We start from the raw sequence: 23263 nt of genomic DNA, 5'->3' as shown, positions 1-23263 counted from the left end.
TTTTTATACTTTTTTTTTTGGAGACAGAGTCTTGCTCTGTAGCCCAGACTGGAGTGCAGTGGTGCCATCTCAGCTCACTGCAACTTCCACCTCTCAAGTTCAAGTGATTCTCCTACTTCAGCCTCCTGAGTAGCTGGAATTACAGGTGTCTGCCACCATGCCTGGCTAAATTTTTATTTGTATTTTTTGTAGAGGTGGGGTTTCACTATGTTGGCCAGGCTGGTCTCAAACTCCTGACTTCAAGTGATCTGCCCACCTCGGCCTTAAATTTCTATTTAAAAAAAATCCCACTCAACATTGTATTTTCTCATACAGTAAATGTTCAAATGTTCACTTAGAGTTACCCACATTTTTTTTTCTTTTGAGACAGAGTCTCGCTCTGTTGCTCAGGCTGGGGTACAGGGCACAATCATAGCTCACTACAGCCTCAAACTTCTGGGCTTAAGCAATCCTCCCACCTCAACCTCCTGAGTAGGTGGAACTACAGGCATGCACCTGGCTAATTTTTGTATTTTTAGTAAAGATGGGGTTTCACTGTGTTGGCAAGCCTGGTCTCAAATTCTTGACCTCAAGTGATGTGCCTGCCTCAGCCTCCAAAAGTGCTGGGATTACACGCATGGGCCACTGTGCCTGGCCTAGAGTTACCCCCATCGTTAACCACTTTCTATGCTTTTTTTTTTTCTATACTTCTGATTTAACATTTTGGATCACTTTCCTCTTACTTGCAGAAGACCCAATAAAAGTCCTTTTTGTGTAAACATGCTAGTGGTGGACTCTGTTCTTGTCATATAAAATACCTTTAATACCTTCACTTTTACTTTTTTTTTTTTTTTTTTTTTTGAGACAGAGTCTCGCTCTGTCGCCCAGGATGGAATATAGTGGTGCGACCTCCACTCACTGCAAGCTCCGCCTCCTGGGTTCACGCCATTCTCCTGCCTCAGCCTCCCGAGTAGCTGGGACTACAGGTGCCCGCCACCACGCCCGGCTAATTTTTTGTATTTTTAGTATAGAAGGGGTTCCACCGTGTTAGCCAGGATGGTCTCGATCTCCTGAACTCGTGATATGCCCGCTTCAGTCACCCAAAGTGCTAGGATTACAGGCATAAGCCACTGCGCCCAGCCCCTTTCATTCTTGAACAGTATTTTCTGCTGGGTTTAAAATTCTAGGAAGCATCACTGGCCATCAGAGAAATGCAAATCAAAACCACAGTGAGATACCATCTCACACCAGTTAGAATGGCCATCATTAAAAAGTCAGGAAACAACAGGTGCTGGAGAGGATGTGGAGAAATAGGAACACTTTTACACTGTTGGTGGGACTGTAAACTAGTTCAACCATTGTGGAAGACAGTGTGGCGATTCCTCAAGGATCTAGAACTAGAAATACCATTTGACCCAACCATCCCATTACTGGGTATATACCCAAAGGATTATAAATCATGCTGCTATAAAGACACATGCACACGTATGTTTATTGCGGCACTATTCACAATAGCAAAGACTTGGAACCAACCCAAATGTCCAACAATGATAGATTGGATTAAGAAAATGTGGCACATATACACCATGGAATACTATGCAGCCATAAAAAATGATGAGTTCATGTCCTTTGTAGGGACATGGATGAAACTGGAAATCATCATTCTCAGTAAACTATCGCCAAGGACAAAAAACCAGACACCACATGTTCTCACTCATAGGTGGGAATTGAACGATGAGAACTCATGGACACAGGATGGGGAACATCACACTCCGGGGACTGTTGTGGGGTGGTGGGAGCGGGGAGGGACAGCATTAGGAGATATACCTAATGCTAAATGAGTAGTTAATGGGTGCAGCAAACCAACATGGCACATGGATACATATGTAACAAACCTGCACACTGTGCACATGTACACTAAAACCTAAAGTATAACAATTAAAATAAATAAATAAAATTCTAGGATGCATTTCTTTCCTTCAGCACACTAAAGAAGTTATTTCCATTGTCATCTGGCTCACACTCTGCAAGTCAACCGTAAGCCTGACCATCATTCTTCAGAAGTTAATGTCTTTTTCCCATCCCCCACCACTTTTAAGATGTCTTTATATTCCATTTTCTGAAGTTTGATTATGATGGGTATTGGTGTGGATTTAGTTTTATTTGTACTGTTATAAATTTGTTGGGCTCTTGGATTTGAGGCTTTAGGTTTTTCATTTGTTTCAAAAAAAGTTTATCTATAATCCCATTCAATATTGCTATAGAACCATTCTTTCTCTTCTTTTTTTCTAGGTTTCCAATTATGACTGTTAGACTTTCTCACCCTATCTTCTACCCTTTTTATATTTTCCATCTTTGTGTATACAGTGCTTCACTTTGAAGTTTCTTCTAACCTATTTTCCATTTCACTAATTTGCTCTTTAGCTGTATATAATTGCCTATACACCTATTCATTGTTTTTGAATTTTCAGTTCTAGATTTCAGTTTTTTAAATCTGAAAAGCCATATTTTAGAGTTTCTAGTCCCTAATACAACTAAAGTTTGGGCTTTTACTTCCTGTAATGCTGTAAGAATAGTGTTTCATTGTGTATGTCTAATAAGTACAATATCTAGAATCTCTGTATTTCTTTCATCTTTGCTTCTGACAACTCTCACTTATCGTACCTTCTCTTCTTGTGTTCCTGGTTACCTCTGTGGCTGGATATTGTAACAGCAAAATTATCTATATAAATAATTTTAGGACTAGGATATTTCCCTCTAAGATTTCATTGCTTTTACCTGGCACCTATGGGCATTAGCTAAATAGAATTATCTTAATGCAAGTAAGCCTTAAGGTTTCCGGGCCACTTAAATAATGTGAAATTCTTACAGCCAACGTGAGGTATGGTTTACTTCCACTTCACCCTTACTCCTAGGTGTATCTCTTGATAGAGTTCCAACCCAAAGTGAAGAACGATTTATAAGGGTTCTCAGGCTTGAAAGGACCCAGACTACAAGTTTTATCTCCTTCACCTTGAAAGGACACTAAAGGTGTGGCTCACGCTCTCAACTTCCTTTTCCTGATCAGCAAATGGCCATAAAACAAAAAATGGCCCTAATGCTATGGCTTTGCTCCTCTGTGCTTACCTTCTCTCTCAAAGCTCAACTCAGTATCTCCTTGTAATAGTGATTTGATATTTAAGAAGATTTTTAGAAGCAACTGATCCAGCTTTTTTTTTTTTTTTTTTTTTTTTTGAGACGGAGTCTTGCTCTGTCGCCCATGCTGGAGTGCAGTGGCACAATCTCGGCTCACTGCAAGCTCTGCCTCCCGGGTTCACACCATTCTCCTGCCTCAGCCTCTCCGAGTAGCTGGGACTACAGGCGCCCGCCACCACGTCCAGCTAATTTTTTTGTATTTTTAGTAGAGACGGGATTTCACCGTGGTCTCGATCTCCTGACCTCGTGATCCACCCGCCTCGGCCTCCCAAAGTGCTGGGATTACAGGCGTGAGCCACTGCGCCCAGCCTGATCCAGTTTCTTAAGGTGACTTCAGTAAGAGAGCTGGTTTGAATCACCTGGCCTATCACTAGTTAAGACAGAAATCTCCCAGCATTCTGTTATATAATATATCCTTAGTACATGGTCTTACCTTGGCAATAACTGCCCCAAGGTGAAAAAGTTCTACGGTATTCTTTGAAGAATAGTAATAGCTCTTCTTGGTAGTAACTTGCCCTTATAGTACAGAGGAACTATAAAGGATGAGAGTTCGTTCAAGTTATAGTTCCTGTAATTGACTCATTCTATGACCCTAGACAACGATTTGTGTATAAAATTGAGTGGGGGATACAACATCTCCACACATACCAGAATATCAAATGAAAGAATGTAAAAAAGCTTGAAAAGGCCTACAAAGCTGGCTGGGCATGGTGGCTCATGCCTGTAATCCCAGCACTTTGGGAGGCCAAGGGAGGAGGACTGCTTGAGCTCAGGAGTCCGAGACCAGACTAGGCAACATGGCGAATCCCTATCTCTACAAAATATGCAAAAATTAGCCTGGTGTGGTGGCATGCACCAGTATTCCCAGCTACTTGCAAGGCTGAGGCACGAGAATCCCTTGAACCTGGGAGGTGGAGGTTGCAGTGAGCTGAGATCGCACCTCTGCACTCCAGCCTGGGCAACAGAACGAGACTGTCTCAAAAAACAGATAAAAGAAAAAAAAAACCCTACAAAACTAACAAAAATTATCATTGTCTCCTCTCTTCTCTGCCCCATGGTGAGCCATTCATCAATGGCTCTGACTAAAACATCATGGCAGGCCAAAGGTCAGTTGACATTTCAAGTCACTCTTGAATGGCTGGTAACATTATACAAGACATAATATTTCCAGGGTCAAATAAAGAGATACTATTATCTGTAATTTATTTTTAAATATTTCTGAATATACAGTGTGAATGCATGCAAGTATATGGGAAGACACACAAATCCTTCCTCCCTTCCTCCCTCTTATGTGTAGCTAGTTAGTATCTGAGGCACCCTAATCAGGAGGTGCGTACCCCAGGTGTAGCTATTAGAAAAGCATCAGCTACAGCTTTGAAATCTATACTAGAGGATTTCCTCACAAGTATAAAGGATGGTAGAAATATTTTTCCGATGAAAACAATAGAATTCAATATATGTATGTGTTGGCTGGAAATACTGTACAGGGATCTCTAACCTTGCATATATATGTGGGTTATAAGAATCTGGCAAACCAGGCAGCCTAACACTCTCTGCAGTGGCACTCTGGGCCTAGAACTCTGGTCCTGGGTCTGGACACTTAACAGAGGATTCCATCACCTGCGCTAATGAAAAGTTTAGTTGTGTCCTGTATTGAGAATTTTTCTGCATCTGTTTCTAACTAACCTTTGATGTGAGATACATATCCAAAGGACAGGTTGGGGCTTTTCCCAGTCCACAGGAACATGCTGAATGACTAACTTTTGTGCCTGCTTGCTAATGTTCTTATCTGTGGCAAAATTTAGTCTGAGACTTGACTTTATTGTTACAGATCACCTGGTAGCATAACTTCTAATATAGGACGTTACCAGTTTCTACCAAACAAACAAAAAACTTGCACCATTAGGAGCCACAAAATCAGTTCAGCTCAGTTTGCAACAATCGTGGTGCATCAAATTTCCTAAATGCAGCCTGTTGGGACACAACCTCAAAGCAGGAATGTTATGATTCTGATCAAGCTGATATACATATTTGCCATCCCAGGCCCTCCAAGAGAAAGGCTGTTTCTCTTCAGTGGGAAAACCACAGGAAGCTACAGAGACAGCCCTGGGGTGTGGGTTTTGCTGGGCCTGGGCGCCTGCCAAAAATACCATCTTTCTGTTTCTTGGCCCCTAGAATGCAATGATACCTAAGCTGTTTTCTTTTTTTTTTTTTCTGAATGATTTCCCCAAAATCACCTGGATTCTGTATTCTACTCAAAATGATGTCATTTAAAGAATATCTGTATTCAAGGGAATATATGGGAGGCAGCTACCCTACTTCAAGTAAATACAAACCAGAAATACTTGCTTTTCAAAACAGCACTGTCTTGGATTCTTAGCAGCTGCATTTCCCTACCCTCCAAATGTTTTTTTAAAATACTTAAGCTGAAAATTAACCAAAATGGGAGATGAACTATGTTTGTCATAAACAGTTTCTTGAGAAAAAGCTTTTAAACTCTCAACCCCTAGCCTGCATCTGTGCTAAAGGACACCTAGAAGTTGCTCTAGCCCACATGACTTTCAAGATGCTACAGTCTGAAACATGACTATAAGAAATACATTCCTCTGGGCATCAGGATTCCCTTTTCAAGGGACAAGATTTCCAAAGACAGCCTGAAGGAGCCTAACCAATCAGTCCTCAAAGATGCTAAAAATTTAAAGTGAAATTATTTCCCCCCCGCCCCCCGCAAATAAATACAATGGAATTCTATGCATATGAATTAATCCTACCACATCACTGAGAGATGATTAATATGGTAGAAAAGTGAACAAGAAGTTGGAAATCCTGGACTTTCATGTAATTTCTCTGAGCCTAATGCTCTCTCCATCTGATAGACTGGGAAGCGCTCTTGCTAGCCAATTCATAAGACACTGGAAAGGGATACTGGGAAAGCATCCATAAAATGATGCCAAAGGAACAGAGAAATGCTGTAGCACTTGAAAAGATTAAACCAAGTCCTCCCTGCCCATGCTGCACTGGCTTCCAACCCATTTATAGCTGCGGTAGAAAGAGCAAGATGATTGAGGCTGTAAAAAGGCTTCCAAGAAGCAATGTGGGACAGGCACAAGAACCGCTGTGCTGACAGGCAGCAGGCATGACCCTGAGCCCAGCACTGCCATGCTGGTTCTCTTCTGTCCCTGCCTCTTAACAGCACAGAGAAATTCAGAGGGAACACAGACAAGAAACCTCTCCCCCAAGATTTATGCCAGCTCATCTAAAGTCGTAGGCTTAACATTGGCCACAGATATCTGCACAGATCTTCGGCCTCCAGGAAATGAGAATTCAGCCTTCCCCATCAGTGCATGCTCCAGGGAACATTAAACCTCAGCTTCATTTTGGTTAATAATTAAGCTCCTAGATTTACAGCTGACATGAAAAGGGAAAAGGAAAGAAAAAGACAAAAGAATCTAAAAACCTGCACATTAGCATTTGCTCACGTGTTGAGGCCAGGCCCTTTTTTGTTCCCCTCCCTTTTTGTCAACTTCTAAAGATGGAAAGTTTTTTATGGCTGTAAATGACAAAAATGAGTATATTCAGGAAAGGAAATGGGAATGGCACCTGATCTCTGTTCAGACAAAGGAGCAACGGAAAACACTGACAGTGCCAACTACATGACACCCATCACACGAGCTCTTATTCCATCTTCATGGCTATGGTACTGCAACTACTTTACACTTGAGGAAACTGAAGCTCAAAGTTTGAGATACTTGCTCAAGGTCACATGGTTAGTGGGTAGCAGATAAAGCCAGTGCTCACTGCTGCTGCACTAGCCATATCAATATGTCCTGCCAGCTCGTAGCTCAAAAGATAGGATGCTTTTGAATTCTCTTTTAACGTTCTCACTTGTTCACACCCATGTGCCATTTTAAGCCTTGCAGTACTTTAAACAGTTTTTAAAAATTTTCCTGCAAATTGCTCATTCTCTTTATTCACAACACACAGCTTCTAATTACTTTCTGAAAAAAATAAAAAATAAAAAATCAACCCCACCCACAAAGGTCAAAAAGTTACCACTGCTGAGGCTATTACGAGGAAAATACTGTGAGAGTGAAAGCAATTTCCCAAGAAGAACATATCAAACTAGCACAGCCCAACAGAAACATACAGTCTCCCCCAGGGAGCATTGTGAAAGGGTCCATTTGTTGGGACTGCAGTCCTTCTGCTGAGTGGGATAGGATGACATAGGTCTCATTTTCCAGGTATACTTTCAGCGCCTATTGGAATATTCTCAAAAATAGCAACGAGTGATTAGGCAAAGACAGCAGATATTGTTAAATGAAACTCTTGCTCCTCCAATAGAGCTGGAAGACACACATGTTTTTGTTTTCTTACTCAGACATTAGTCTATTAGCAAGTCATTTTGCACTCATTTTTTTTTAAATCTGTGTGCCTTACGATTAAAATCAATCTTATCAGTCAAGTCAAATTGAAATAATGAAAATATCGTACATAGGCCTATTAGCAATTTTATGGAAGGTTTTACTCAGGCAACAAAATAAATGGTCTTCTTTAAGAGCGATGTTGAGCTCACATCCCACATTTGGGATACGTAGGAGGTTTCAACACAACAACGAGTAATTACCACTTGCCTCAATCCCCACTTTCGTTACCCTCTTCTTTCAAGGTCCTTTGTGGAAGAGCTGACATATAAAGAAAGGAAAATGTAAAGTACAACTGAGAACTAAGAGAAATCCAAATTTTTCCCAGGCCTTCACACATAACACAAAAATACGCTTTTGCATGGATTTCTATCCCAAGTTGGAAGGCCAACTTGGGATATTTCTTTAAAATATCCAAATGCTTCAGTGAATCCAGAGTCAATTACAAAGACACCTTAGCTGCCTAGACTTATGACAACAGGTGAGTTCAGATTACGATTCAACACATGCTCCACAGTAGTCCTCGTGGGAGGCTGAGCATATATTCCAATAATGATACTGCCCTTACTCAAGACTCTGCTGAATGCACACCTGTGTCCTGTCAAGAAGGCTCCTCTAATTTGCAAAACTTGCTCATGTGTATTCTCTGACTGTTCACATTTGGCACACTTGCAGTAGCTTAAGGCCCACACAGGTGGTATTTTCCCATTTTAGTCTGATGGCTGTAAATTCAAGATGTCTAACTTTGGTATGTGATTTAACCAGTCATTAGATATTCTAGAGAAGAGAACCATGTAGCTTTTTCTGTGTTAAAAAAAAGCACTAACAAAACTTTCATAATGAAAGAATTATATAAAACTAGAGAAGGTCACTCTAGAAAACTATTAAGTTCATATCCATATCACTATCATAAATACAGTATAAGATGTTATATGAACAAGTCATAAGGGTAACTTCAGGAATAAGACATTCTCAAACAGTTCTTTCACATTTCCTTTTTTTTTTTTTTTTTTGAGAGACAGGATCTCTCTCCATTCCCCAGGCTGGAGCTCAGTGGCACCATCTCGACTCACTGCAACCTCCACCTCCTGGGTTCAAAGATTCTTCTGCCTCAGCCTCCCAAGTAGCTGGGATTACACGTGTGGCTAATTTTTGTATTTTTAGTAGAGACAGGGTTTTGCCATGTTGGCCAGGCTGGTCTCGAACTCCTGACCTCAGGTGATCTGCCCCCCTCAGCCTCCCACATTGCTGGGACTACAGGCGTGAACCACCATGCCTGGCCTATATTTAGGTATTTAAAACAATCTATTTAAGTAGTGATATATATATTGTATAAAGCCTGTGTGTGTAAGAGCATATATGTCCATAAAAGCTTTCCCAGTTCCGGCTGATGGCTCCCTTGTTTCAGCAGCTGGGTAGCAGCTGCAAGTCCATGTTCCTCCCTCCTTATCTTACAAAGTTACTGAGGGTATAGGCAACAGGATGAAGATGAATGTACTATATAAATAAAAAAAAGAAAGAGGGGGCCAGGCATGGTGGCTCACACCTGTAATCCCAGCACTTTGGGAGGGCAAGGCGGGCGGATCATGAGGTCAGGAGATCCAGACCATCCCAGCTAACTAACACGGTGAAACCCTGTCTCTACTAAAAATACAAAGAATTAAGCCGGGCATGGTGGCAGGCACCTGCAGTCCCAGCTACTTGGGACGCTGAGGCAGGAGAATGGTGTGAACCCGGGAGGTGGAGCTTGCAGTGAGCCAAGATCACGCCACTGCACTCCAGCCTGAGCGACATAGTAAGACTCCTCCTTTAAAAAAAAAAAAAGAAGGAACATGAACAGTGGCTAGTTGGGGACCTTTGCCCATCAGAAGTCAAGTCAATGCACCCTACTAGCAGAGGGAGAACTAACCCTTTGAACTCTAAGCAGAGTTAGTACCGTCCTCCATCACCCAGTTGGATACAGCTGGGCCTAAAGCTGATCAAGAGACTACACAATCTCAGAGACACAAAAACTAGTGGTAAATCAGCCCCTGCATCTCCCTTTACTACAGTTAAGGAAAAGGAGTCCCCAGAGATAGACGGTGAGTTCCCAAAGCCATATGGGCAGCCACAGTGGGACTGGTTGCAACTCTCATATCCTAGTGTCTCATCTAGGAGAACTTGGGAATGGTACCAAAGAAACACTCATAGAACAATGGTGCTTTAGTAGAATCCACAGGGACATTTCAGGGACTTCATGAAGCCTCTGAAATTGTCTGTAAAACTGTGTGACTTTGCATTTTATTTTTTTGCTCTGTCGCTCAGGCTAGAGTGCAGTCACGCGATCTCTGCTCACTGCAAGCTCTGCCTCCCATGTTCACCCCATTCTCCTGCTTCAGCCTCCTAAGTAGCTGGGACTACAGGCACCCGCCACCACGCCTGGCTAATTTTTTGCCTTTTTAGTAGAGACAGGGTTTCACCGTGTTAGCCAGGATGGTCTTGATCTCCTGACCTCGTGATCCACCTGCCTCAGCCTCCTAAAGTGCTGGGATTACAGGTGTGCGCCACCATGCCCAGCCGGCTTTGCATTTTTAAGCCGAACAGTGGTGACTGCTTTCATCAGTCTGAACACAATCCATGACTCAAAAAAAATTTAAGAATAGGCTTGGGGATAAGACTAGAAGTGAATGAGATTAATTCCAAACTAAAAGGAACCCAATTTTTCAATACCCTGAAGACTATGCTTGGGCCAGGCTGCCAGTGGAACCATCTAAGGAGAACACAGCCCTCAACTTTCTGGTCTGAGTGGCAAAAGGGATCCTGTAAGAAAAAATTTGTCTGGGAAAACTAGATGTTTGTGACCACAGGTGACAGGGAAAGGAGTAATCATCTCAAGCTCTAACTACTAATTAGGTGGTCTTAAAAACCACAGGTCAAAAGTAACGAGCAAGGCTGTGTTCTCTGGAATCATGGAAAAGGAATGCAAGGTTTCTGCAGCCTTTCAAAGCCAGGGCAGCCTTGGCCTTCAAATCCCTGATTCAATCCCTCCCATTATACCTGTGTGTGGACAGTGAGCCCAGAAAAGACTGCATGTACCTCAGGAGACCTAATGCAATCACAGGGGTCTTTGTTTTCTTATTTCTGATGTCAACACCAGTCCCAGGAGTGGGCAAAGGCCTTGGTACTTGGCCACAGGGAACTGGATACACGTCAGCCATTGCAATTTCCCTGGGAAACAGACAATATTTTCCCTACTCTATGGATGAGGAAATAGAAGCAAAGGGAGAAATGTCCAAGGTTTTTCAAGGCGGTGAAGAGCCAAGAGTTCTGAGGTTAAGGCTTGTAGCTAAATACTCCTCACCAGCTCTGGCTGTATATTCCATCTCCTTTTGGGAACCAAGCAGTTCTGGAGATTGGAGAAAACACTAGTTGCTAAGGACAAGATGTGGGATACATTTTACACCACACAATCATACATATGGAATCCATCATACATTAAAATAGAAGATTGGAGGCCTTGCTGGGTAAATGAGATAGGAAAAGAGAACCTGGGGTTACTCATCATTTTCCAAATCAGAGATTTATATCCCTTTTGGAAAGGAGGAGGAAAATCTGGCTGCAGCCCAGTTTTGAGTAATATTTGCCACTGAGAAGCTGTATGCAAAGATTCCTGGCACAGGCTGCGGAGAGCTCTTCCGATTGGGCTCTGGCCAGTCCTTGTAAATGACTGAGATTTAAAACTCTATCAAATCTGAGAAGCAGGGAGTATCCTCAATACAGCACCATAAATCCCTTATAGTAGGAATGTTCGGAGAAAAATGATGTCTATGAATACCTATATATATATATATGTATATATATGTATATATATACATATATACATATACATATATATGTATATATGTATATATATACATATATACATGTATATATATGTATATATATACATGAAGTGTCGACATCACCAATTAACAGTGATCTAAATGGCTGGATCGTGGTTATTTTCTTTCTTAAATATATTTTCTGATTTTTCTGCAATTAAAAATCCATTGCTTGTGAAATAAAGGAAATATAAAATATAAAAGTTAATAAAGTGTCAACAGAGAGCCAGAACTTATCTCATTCAATTGACTCATTGAAGAAAATAAATGGAGGCGGGCAGAGTAGGGGAGTACCTTGCTTGTGGTCACTTGGCAGTCCAGCAAGGGATGCAGAGCCAGGACCCTGGAAATCCCCTGACTTCCTGCCCTCCACACTACCCTGCTGCAGCTGTCGGATTCCTTAGGCTAGGAAACCCCCTAAAAAGCTCGGTGCTGCTAGGTAAGCAAGAGTTTTATACAGAATTGTAAAATTCAAAACAGCAGCTTTAAGCATTAGACAACATATACCAGATTCCAACTCCAAGGATGGCCAAAATTAAAACGGCACTCACAAAGACAAGAGGACAATTTGTAGAAAATTGGGTGTCCCAGGCTCAGCCACAACTGCTCTACTGAACAACTTCATAACTGTGCCATGTTTTGTTGTCTCTGGCTATTATACATGCAATTCTCCACTGCCTGGAATTCCTCATGTTCTCTCCCCCAGGTGTTTCTAGAAACTCCTACTTGACCCTTTAACATCAACTCAGAAGTCACCCTCTGCAAGGCCTTCCCTGGTCATCCACATTTACAAAATTAATTGGTATTGGGATGCCATAACAAGAGGACAGACCTTGCTGTAGGGCATTTCACAACGGAACAGATCATTATTGGCTTATGAATCTGTCTCACCCTCTAGACAGTGTTCCTTGAGGACGGTGGCCATTTTAATCATCTTTGTATCTCTGGCACACAGCAGGGACTCAAATATCATTTGAATTAAATGAATGTCTGCTAATACACACATGGTAACAGTTTAAACCTTCCTTTCAAATCTATGATTTGCCTTTCTAAGTGGTGCATTTGCAAAGCCCTTAGGTGACAAGTTGCTTTGGGACAGAGGTTTCTCTTAAACATTTAAGTAGCTGGCTGGGCGCAGTAGCTCACGCCTGTAATCCCAGCACTTTGGGAGGTTGAGGTGGGCAGATCACAAGGTCAAGAGATTGAGACCATCCTGGCCAACATGGTGAAACCCCGTCTCTACTGAAAATACAAAAATTAGCTGGGTGTGATGGCGCACGCCTGTAGTCCCAGCTCCCTGGGAGGCTGAGACAGGAGAATCACTTGAACCCAGGAGGCGGAGGCTGCAGTGAGCTGAAATCACGCCACTGCACTCCAGCCTGGCAACAGAGGAAAACTCCGTCAAAACAAAACAAAACAAAACAAAAACTATTTAAGTAGCTAAGTTGACTTTTGGTATTTCATGCTTCTTTTTGGTGGGGGTTTGGGGGCACGGGCATAACAGGGTCTTGCTCTGTCGCCCAGGCTACAGTGCCATGGCATGATCTCAACCTCCTGGGCTCAAGGATCCTCCCATGTCAACCCCTCAAGTAGCTGGGACTACAGGCATGTGCCATCACTCCTGGCCAATTTTTGTATTCTTTTGTAGAGGCAGGATTTCACCATGTTGCCCAGGCTGGTCTCGAACTCTTAGGCTCAGGTGATCTGCCCACCTCAGCCCCTGCAAAGTGCTGGGATTATAGGCGTGAGCCACCATGCCTAGCCTTTCATGCTTCATAAGCAACAAGAAAATATGAAGATGGTAGGTAGGATTATATATCAAAAAATAAATGGTCAGGCTGGCTATGACAAAGGCCAAAACAAAGTACGATTTACCAGCTGACATTTATTATTCCTACTCATCCCTTACCCTATCACTCTTCAAGACATATGCCCAGATACACACAGAAAGCTAATAGCAAGTCACTTTGAGGAGTTTAATCATAACCCATCAACAGAAGAACCTATTGCGTAGTCAACACCAGAATGAGTGTATTATTAGGGTTGCTAATCACTAAAATCTCAAGATCAGGTTTCTGGGCACATCTTGCTACATCTGCGCAGGTCCCAGATAGTATGCAAACCAAGTCTGGAGCCTGATTCTTCCTAACAGCCTGTTCCTGCAATATCAAGAAGGTTTTGAGTAATAAAATTGTGCAACAGGAGCAACAATACTCTGCACGCAGTCTCCTCCCGCACAGTCCTGCTCCTGACTCTGCAGGTCTGAAAAAAGGTTTTGCTCAACTTCTGGGTCCCAGAAACAAGGTTATTATTGCATAGAACACCTGAAGGTGCCTAGCTTTACTCCTTATAGAGAAGGACTAGTCATAATATACAACATACTTCCCCTTCCCCCAGAACTGACTGGGAAAGGGTACCTGGGAACCTTCTGGAGTGATGGAAAAACTCTAATATCTTGATGGGAAGAGTGTGGGTTACATGGGTGTATACATTTGTTAAAACTTACAGAGTTGTTTTAAGATTCATACATTTCACCATCTGTAAATTTTACCTAGAAAAAAAGAACTATGCACAAATAGGAACTCTAGGTTCTAGGTTTATTTTCTGTAATAGTATGGGCTAGCAATTTTGAAACTACTTCCTGTATATTCTAGACTTCAGCAAGTGAGTAAATATATCCAGGATAGGGCTGGACGTGGTGGCTCACGCCTGTAATCCCAGCTTGGGAGGCTGAGGCAGGCGGATCACGAGGTCAGCAGTTAGAGACCAGCCTGGCCAACAAAGTGAAACCCTATCTCTACTAAAAATACAAAAAATTAGCCAGGCATGGTAGCGACTGCCTGTAATCCCAGCTATTTAGGGGGCTGAGGCAGGAGAATTGCTTGAACCTGGGAGGCAGGCGGAGGTTGCAGTGAGCCGAGATTGCAGGTTTCTCACTGTTGGAGAAGGTAGTCAGAAATATGGAAAAGGGAAAAGTAGCACACCAAAAGGAATATAACTCCTGACATGAGGAGACAGCATCACTTCTCTGGTATTTCCACCAAAAATTCATAACCTGAATCAAATCATAGGGAAACATCAGATAAATCCACATTGAGGGAAATTCTATGAAAATAACTGGCAAAATATCAAAACATCGAAATTAAGAAAGATAAAGAAAGATGAAGTAACTTTTCCAGATTGAAGGGAGCCAGAGACACGACAACTAAATGCAATCTTTGATCCTCAATTGGATCCTGGTCTGGAAGGAGAAAACCTATAATGAACATTAACTGGTATAAACAACAACATTGAATACACAGCCTGTGGATTAGAAAATAGTATTGTGCAAACATTAAACTGCCTGAATTTGATAAGGGTATTGTGTTTAGGTAAGAGAATGTCTTTGTTCTTTGGAATTTACATTGAAGCATTCAGTTGTAAAGGATCACAGTGTCTCCAAATTACTCTCAAAATTTCAAGAAAAAAATGGGGGAGGGGAAGGGAAGAAGGAGGGATTGGAGGATGACAGCACATATACATAGGGCAAAATGTTAACAATGGATGAATGTGGGTAAAGTGTATACCGGAGTTTCTTGTACCATCTTGCAATGTTTCTATTAAGCTTAAAATTATATCAAATAGAAAGTTACCCAAAAATACTCTACTGCCAAAAAATATTTAGGTGAAAGTCTAACAATAACAAAGTAATTTAATGCACTACAGGAAATTCAAGAATATTGATTTTAAAAATTATACTTTTCCCTCTGGTAGTAACGCCACAATACTCTAGTTAGCTTGGAATTTCTTTGTAGAAGTAAAGGGCAACTTATATAAACTTCAAATAAAGTCTTTTGAAATTTCATTGACAAATGCAATCTGTTTAGAAAGTTCTACAAGACAATAAGTAGAAACTGGAATGAAAGTACCTCTTCACCACCCACCTCTCCCCACCATTCTTCAGTATTTTTCCCCTAAGATGGAACAATTCACCTCGTTATGTGCCAACCTAAGATCAAATAGGATAAGAAGTGATTTGTGGGTAAATGTTCCAACTTTCCTGCTTTAGAAGCAAAGCACTGTATTCTTCCCCACCTCAGGCTACATAAAAAGCTCTCGCTTGCGTGCATGCTCGCACTCTCTCTCTCTCTCTATATATATATGTGTGTGTATATAATGTATTGCTTTGTTTTGTTTCTAATAAATAAGATAATGAACAAGTGCTTTACTATTCAGCAGAACTTATTCTACTTCCCCAATCTGTCTCTATTTGTGGTTAAATCAAGACACAAGCATGGCCTTGATCCTGGTGGGGAGGAGGAAACATACTGAAAACTACCAAAGGAAAAATTACTTCATGAATGCCAAAGGATAAATTTTTAAAAGTCATTTTTAGCCCGAAAGAATCTTTTGAAACAACAACTATGACATGACTCTGTATAACATGTATTATACTAAATATACATTAAGAAAAATTCACATACCCAGAGATGAAAATGTAATTGGATTTGTCATTTGAAAGTATTAATGTTGGGTTTGCAGATAATAGAGAATGACAATCTCCTAAGCGAATAAAGAAGGTAGCCAACTAAGTAAATGCTGCGTTTCTACTGTAAGGAAATACGTGCACAAATGAAGCAACCTTTCCAGCACAAAAGAAATTTAATACCCAGACCACATGAAAAGTGATCGCTATGGGAATAGCACAGCTGTTAAAATCCAAGTCAGTTTGTATTAAATCGTCCAACATGTTTATGTAAAGCAGGACTCTCAGAATGATCAGAATGATCACCAAGAGGAAATAATTTTGCTAACAAAAAAGTGATACCTATATTTAATTTAAAGCTTACAATAAGTGTGAAAGAAAAATGCTAAGCTATTCTCTTTTAAAGTATATACGGAACGCTCAGTTAGTTGGTATGCTTGTGATTCTTTTATAACAGTATCTCAAAGGCTAATTTTATTAGAAATAGAACAAGAATGAATGAGTGTTTGCATTTCACTTGGAGAACCCAATTATCTTTATTTCATTGACTAGCCAGACCAACATAAAGCCACAGAAAACCTGGCACCTGTGCCAAATGATTTCAGTATGAAAATTAATACTGCCAAGTTATTTTGAGACCAGTTAGCTCAACCATTCAAAGAAAAAAAAAAAAATCTGCTCCACTGAAGATGTAGTATACAATCCTAAAACTTGCATTTCTGAAAATGGGGGTACATGCAGACATCCTTGAGGCCCTGGCTTGAGCAGATATATCTTAAAGGAAACTACAGAAAGAATGGGCTCATGGGTAACTACTGACAAAGTCTAAACTTGAAATCTCAACATAGGCACTTGGGATGCATAATAAAACGGGCTTAGTTTACTTCGGAAGCAAAAAGAAAATAATTAGTCTAAACTTTTGAGCATCTAAATGTAACCAAATTTATCAACATTGCTTGTCAGTTCTACATTCAATTTTAGAGAAACTGGTCAGGATTGTGCTTCCCATAAAATATAGCCTAAGCACAGTTTTCAAAGGAAGCTTGTCAACTCAGAATAGAGAAAAACATCCCTAGAATTCTCTTTCTTCCACGGTGGCAGACAGATGAAGGCTACACAGAAAAATAGTCCCAAATTATAACTGAGAAGCCACAGTTAGGGATTTGTGGTCACCAACATTATTTTGTATAGCACTTCAACATGAAAACCTTTACTTATCAGCAATCATGAGCCTTAAAAGCCCAGGTCAAGTCACTGGGCAGTAGAAGGCTGAACAGGACACTTGAAAGGAAATCAGCTATCACATACAGTGTACATGTAAAAATCACTCAGACGGTATCTGAAAGCCTATTAAAACATGAGATGCCATCACTGTAGTTTTGAGATATATCAGCCGTTTCCCATTACGATGGCTAACATACCAGCTCTATTTTTAGAGCTTCTGGAAAGATCAAAGCTGAAGGGGCCCTTCTAGTGGCTCCCCATACAGGCCCCTAATCTCTGTTTACTTTTTCTTTGTAATTATGTGGATCTGCAGAAGATGCATAGCCAGGGCTGCCTCACCCTAAGAGTAACGCTTTAAAAAATTGCTCTATGAGGGTCCCTGCTAAGAGGGAACCCTCTAGGGAGGAACAAAGAGCAGTAAAGTTCAAATTCAAGACAAAATTAGCATGATTCAAGTATTGATACAGAGTTGAAATATTCTAACTCAGTCTCCCTACACATTTTCTCAGGCTGGTTTTAAACCACTGTGAGAATGAATACAGATCCATGAAAACAAAGTCCTTTCTGAGGGTTTAGACCCCACCCTTCCCCCACAAAAAGCCCTTAGTTGGTTTCAATGGCTCCAGCTGGTGAAGCTGTGGTCAAATGCTGTTTGCTCACTTTTAAAAACAAGTCCCTCCAATACAAAATGACTTACTTTGGAAGAACAAGCTGTACATTTGTCAAATGCCAGGCTGACGGGAAGGACATTATCAAACCGTGACAGAAATCCCCGGATCTAAAAACAAACAAAACAATTCACATGAAACACACAATGACCACATCTATGAAATGCATGTCTGGTTTCTGACAAGAAGTAGGAAATGATTAATATGGCGGCCCGGATAGAGATTATGAGCAAAAATAAGTTCGAAATTAGTATTTTCCCTTGTAATCAGTTTGCAGAAGAACTATATTAGGTCCTTTATTCCATTAGGAGCCAGGGCTTACAAGCTTTTCAAATATTTCTGACCTAAAAACAAACTGACTCTAAAATACAAAAAGCAAGCTGTAGTATCCAAAGTATTTTTTAACAAATGTCTTCCAAAATGTAACAGGTCCACTCAACTCTTAGCTCCCACATGTGTTCTGGTGAATATGGGATAAATACACATTTCTACAACATGATTTTGGGTGGGGTCTCACAAGGAAAGATGGCTTGGGGACTGTGGAAGGCAGAAATGGCCCTAGACATATATCCAGTTATTTGCTTGATTTGCAACAGATAGAGATAAAATGTAAAACATCATCAGATTTATGGGGAAACAGCACCACCTTGAGCATAAACTTCTGGACTACAACTGAGTTACATTTCCAGAGTATCAGCTATAATCAGGTTTTACAAACTATAACTGAAGTAATTTATTCAGAACATTATACCTCTATATACAATACTTACACCAAAGGGGGAGTTTTAAGCTGTTCTATATATCATAAAAATATGAATGGTAACATCTCTAAAGTCTCCATAGGACTCAACGTTTATAATAAACCAGACAACACAAATCTTATGAATTAATTTATCTGAACTTTCAAATTCCCCATTTTATGTTGAAAAACCTCAGGCTCAGGAAGAATGGCAACTTGGCTCAGGTAAACAGTAAGTAATGGAGCCAAGACTCAAAAATAGGCCTCCTGATGTGAACCTGCCCCAAGCCTGAGCTTCTCTGCTTTCCCCCGCCCCACCCCAGAGTATCACAGCGTTTGTCTTCAGCACTAGGTCTCCTCACAACTTTAACACTCTCACTTGAATAGAACAAGACCCAATCCACTACCCTTTAGCCATCCTATTAACACCATGCCCTCTCCCTCAAACCCCCACCCCCCGAAAAACAAACACACAACTTGATAAACTCTTTAAAGAAAAAGGCTTCTTCTGAGTTTTGGATAACTCCATCCTGACGCTCACACTGTAACAGTCTTAATTGTTTGTGCATACTTATCTCTGGAAAAAAAAAATCAAACCAGGAAAAAAATGCCTACAGCAATTTTTTTTTTTTTTTTTTTTGAGATGGAGTCTCACTCTGTCACCCAGGCTGGAGTACAGTGGTGTGATCTCAGCTCACTGCAACCTCTGCCTCCCAGGATCAAGTGATTCTCTCCTGCCTCAGCGTCCCCAGGAGCTGAGCTAATTATTTTGTATTTTTAGTAGAAGCGGGGGTTTTGCCATGTTGTCCAGGCTGACCTCAGGTGATCCGCCCACCTCAGCCTCCCAAAGTGCTGGGAGTACAGATGTGAGCCACTGTGCCCTGCCCAATTTTTAAGATGTCGTTATCAATGTGCTTTGTTTTTTTTTTTAATGCAATCCAAGATCAAGTGTTCGATAGAAATGATAAATTCGGGCCGGGCGGGGTGGCTCACGCCCATAACCCCAGCACTTTGGGAGGCCGAGGCAGGCAGGTCACCTGAGGCCAGGAGTTCAAGACCAGCCTGGACAACATGGCAAAACCCCATCTCTACTAAAAATACAAAAAAACTTAGCTGGGTGTGGTGGTGGGCACCTGTAATTCCAGCTACTCGGGAGGCTGAGGCAGAATTGCTGGAACCCAGGAGGCGGAGGCTGCAGTAAGCTGAGATCACACCATTGCACTCCAGCCTGAGTGACAGAGCAAGACTCCATCTCAAAAAAAAAAAAAAAAAAGATAAATTTGGTAACTGGTGTAAGTTAGATAACCTCATCATAAACATATGAAAATATGACAACCTTTTAGTTCCTAGTATCTCAGGAATGTGGAAACCATTTCATAATCCATGACCTGAGGCATAATCAGGGTCATAAGTTTGCTATTCAGGACGTCAAAACAAGAGACATCAAAATAGCAGAAAAGAGTTTAATAGCAAGTCACAAATGGAATGCTGAAATCTTCACGAGCTCTGGAAGTTACAGGCTTGAGAATACTCACAGTGAGTCTCCTCTATACCCCAATTACTTTTATATTAAGTTAACTTAGAAAAGAACTTTATCGGTCGGGCACGGTGGCTCACGCCTGTAATCCCAGCACTTTGGGAGGCCGAGGCGGGCGGATCACGAGGTCAGGAGATCGAGACCATCCTGGTTAACGCGGTGAAACCCCGTCTCTACTAAAAATACAAAAAATTAGCCGGGCGCAGTGGCGGGCGCCTATAGTCCCAGCTACTCGGGGGACTGAGGCAGGAGAATGGCGTGAAACCAGGAGGCGGAGCTTGCAGTGAGCCGAGATTGCGCCACTGCACTCCAGGCTGGGCAAAAGAGCGAGACCCCGTCTCAAAAAAAAAAAAAAAAAAAAAGGAAAAGAAAAGAACTTTATCACATTTAGCATATTTTTCCATTAAAGTTTTTTAACATGGCCTACAAGTCATGTGTCCATCTATATTTCATGGAAAGGTTTCTGCATGCTGTTTTCTCTAATATGGTTTTCATCAAACTTACTTTATGTTGCACAAATAGTGGTAATTTTCTCTGATACTGTCTTACCATTGGAGGTGAGCAGGTAAAGCGGAGGGACAGGGAGAAAGTAGATCCAGTTAGGGTAGAAAGGGAGAGAGGAAACAGAGAGAAAAACAACAACAACAACGCAGGTGGCGAGGAATAGAAGAAAAAAGAGATGCCGTGCACGGGATTGGTTGAGTGAGGGTCCACACACCACTGTTCAGCAGCCCCAGACAGTTCTTTACTAAGAAACAGATTTATTTTCCCAGAAAATGAAGTAGAATAATATGTGTGTGAGGACTTTCAAATTCACCAAGTTTGTATCAGAAGGCCCACAATTTAACCAAAATAATTCCAGTTTTAGATAATTTAAGACAGGAAACCCTTCTTCTCAAACCGACTGCAAGAGACTCCTAAGAGGGTACTTCCACAGGTGGGCTCCCTCCCTTCTAGCTAATGCAAAGGCTCAGCTGTCAATTTTCCTAATACACAACTCTGAGGCCTATCATTTTTTACCTACTCCCGATAGCTAACAAAATAAGGCAGAGAAGGCCGGGCACGGTGGCTCACGCCTGTAATCCCAGCACTTTGGGAGGCCAAGGAGGGCAGATCATGAGGTCTGGAGATCGAGACCATCCTGGCTAACACGGTGAAACCCCATCTCTGCTAAAAATACAAAAAATTAGCCGGGTGTGGTAGTGGCCACCTGTAGTCCCAGCTACTCGGGAGGCTGAGGCAGGAGAATGGTCTGAACCCGGGCGGCGGAGCTTGCAGTGAGCCGAGATAGCGCCACTGCACTCCAGCCTGGGCAACAGAGCAAGACTCTGTCTCAAAAAATAAAAAAATAAATAAAAAATAAATAAGGCAGAGAATTCCTTGCACTCCAAGGTCCCTCTGCTCTGGGCCCAACCCACCTTTCCAATTAAATTTTGGATTGAATTTTTTACAGACTCTGTACAACTGCGAAGCTGAACTACAACTTCCCTCCCAAAGATATTCTTGATTTCCTGAGCTTGCCTCATGCTGAATTCTGTGACTCAAAACTCTTCCTTTTGGTGACAGCTACATATTTTAAGTGTTCACCTTCCTTAAAAACCACTCAGCTCAAACACACCTCGTTCACAAATTCTCAACCTACCACCCAACCCAGAAATAGTATCTCTACCCTCTGAAGTCCTTTTGATCTTTATGCCCAAAATACCTTGAGGAATAGTTTCGGATTTTAAAATTCATAACAGGTTTGAGATATAATTCACATACCATAAAATTCATCTTTTAAACTGTACAGCTCAGTGGTTTCTAGTATATGAACAGTTTTGGCAACCATCATCACTATCCAATTTCAGAACATTTTCATCACCCCCAAAAGAAACCCAGCAATTAGTCCTCATTCTCCCCTCTATCAGACACTGGCAACCACTAATCTACTTTCTGTTTCTATTGTTTTGCCTATTCTGCTTATTTACTGTAAATGAAATCACACATGACTGGCTTCACTTAGCATATTTTCATCCACATTGTATCACATGTCAGCATGCCAAATAAATTCAATTGTGTCGCTATAACACATTTACTTAGCAATTCATCAGTAGATGAGCATTTCTCTTGGAAATATACCTAGGAGTAGAATTACTGGGTCATATGACTGTAACATTTTGAGGAACTGCCAACTTGTTTTCCAAAGTGACCACATCATATTAAAATTTTGGCTGGGCGCAGTGGCTCACGCCTGAATCCCAGCACTTTGGAAAGCTGAGGCGGCCGGATCACAAGGTCGGGAGTTCAAGACCAGCCTGGCAAACATGGTGAAACCCCATCTCTAGTAAAAATATAAAAATTAGCCAGGTGTGGGCCAGGCGCGGTGGTTCAAGCCTGTAATCCCAGCACTTTGGGAGGCCAAGGGGGGCGGATCACAAGGTCAGGAGATCGAGACCATCCTGGCTAACACAGTGAAACCCTGTCTCTACTAAAAATACAAGAAATTAGCCGGGCATGGTGGCAGGCACCTGTAGTCCCAGCTACTCGGGAGGCTAAGGCAGGAGAATGGCGTGAACCCGGGAGGCGGAGCTTGCAGTGAGCTGACATCGTGCCACTGCACTCCAGCCTGGGGGACAGAGAAAGACTCCGTCTAAAAAAAATTAGCCAGGTGTTGCGGTACATGCCTGTAATTCCAGCTACTCGGGAGGCTGGGGCAGGAGAACTGCTTGAAACCGGGAGGCAGAGGTTGCAGTGAGCCAAGATCGTGCCACTGCACTCCAGCCTGGATGACAGAGCAAGACTCCATCTTGGGGGCAGGGGGGAAAATAATCTCACTAGCAAAGTGTGAGGGCTCCAATTTCTTCACGTCCTTGTCAACACCTGTTATTGTCTCTTGTAGATTATAGCCATCCTAGTGAGTATGAAATGGTATCTAACTATGGTTTTGACTTGCATTTCTCTAATGACTGGTAATGTCAAGCATCTTTCCGTGTGTGCTTCTTGACCACTTGGCTATCTTCTTTGGAGAAATGTCTATTCAAATCATTTGCCAAGTTTTAAACATTTTTTAAATTGCTGAATTGTAAGTTTGTTACATATTCTGGATAAAGGTTTCTTATCAAATATATCATCTGCAAATATATTCTCCCATTCTGGTTTTTTTGTTCATTTGTTTTGATAGAGTGTCTTGCTC

At 41.6% G+C, this 23263-nt stretch overlaps 1 protein-coding gene across 2 annotated transcripts in view; it reads right to left on the bottom strand.

Moving 5' to 3' along the window:
• ATG7 (autophagy related 7) overlaps positions 1-23263 on the bottom strand; it is a 279143-nt gene that overhangs the window by 150183 nt on the left and 105697 nt on the right. For both annotated transcript variants that reach the window (XM_032149727.2, XM_032149726.2), the window contains exon 17: positions 17842-17922. In XM_032149727.2, the coding sequence (XP_032005618.1) occupies positions 17842-17922 (81 nt within the window). The remainder of the gene's footprint in view (positions 1-17841; positions 17923-23263) is intronic.

Source organism: Hylobates moloch, unplaced genomic scaffold (genome assembly GCF_009828535.3).
Source record: "Hylobates moloch isolate HMO894 unplaced genomic scaffold, HMol_V3 SCAFFOLD_4, whole genome shotgun sequence".
Lineage (NCBI taxonomy): Eukaryota > Metazoa > Chordata > Mammalia > Primates > Hylobatidae > Hylobates > Hylobates moloch.
Note: the sequence above shows the minus strand (reverse complement) of the source record. Positions and strands in the feature narration are given on the sequence as shown.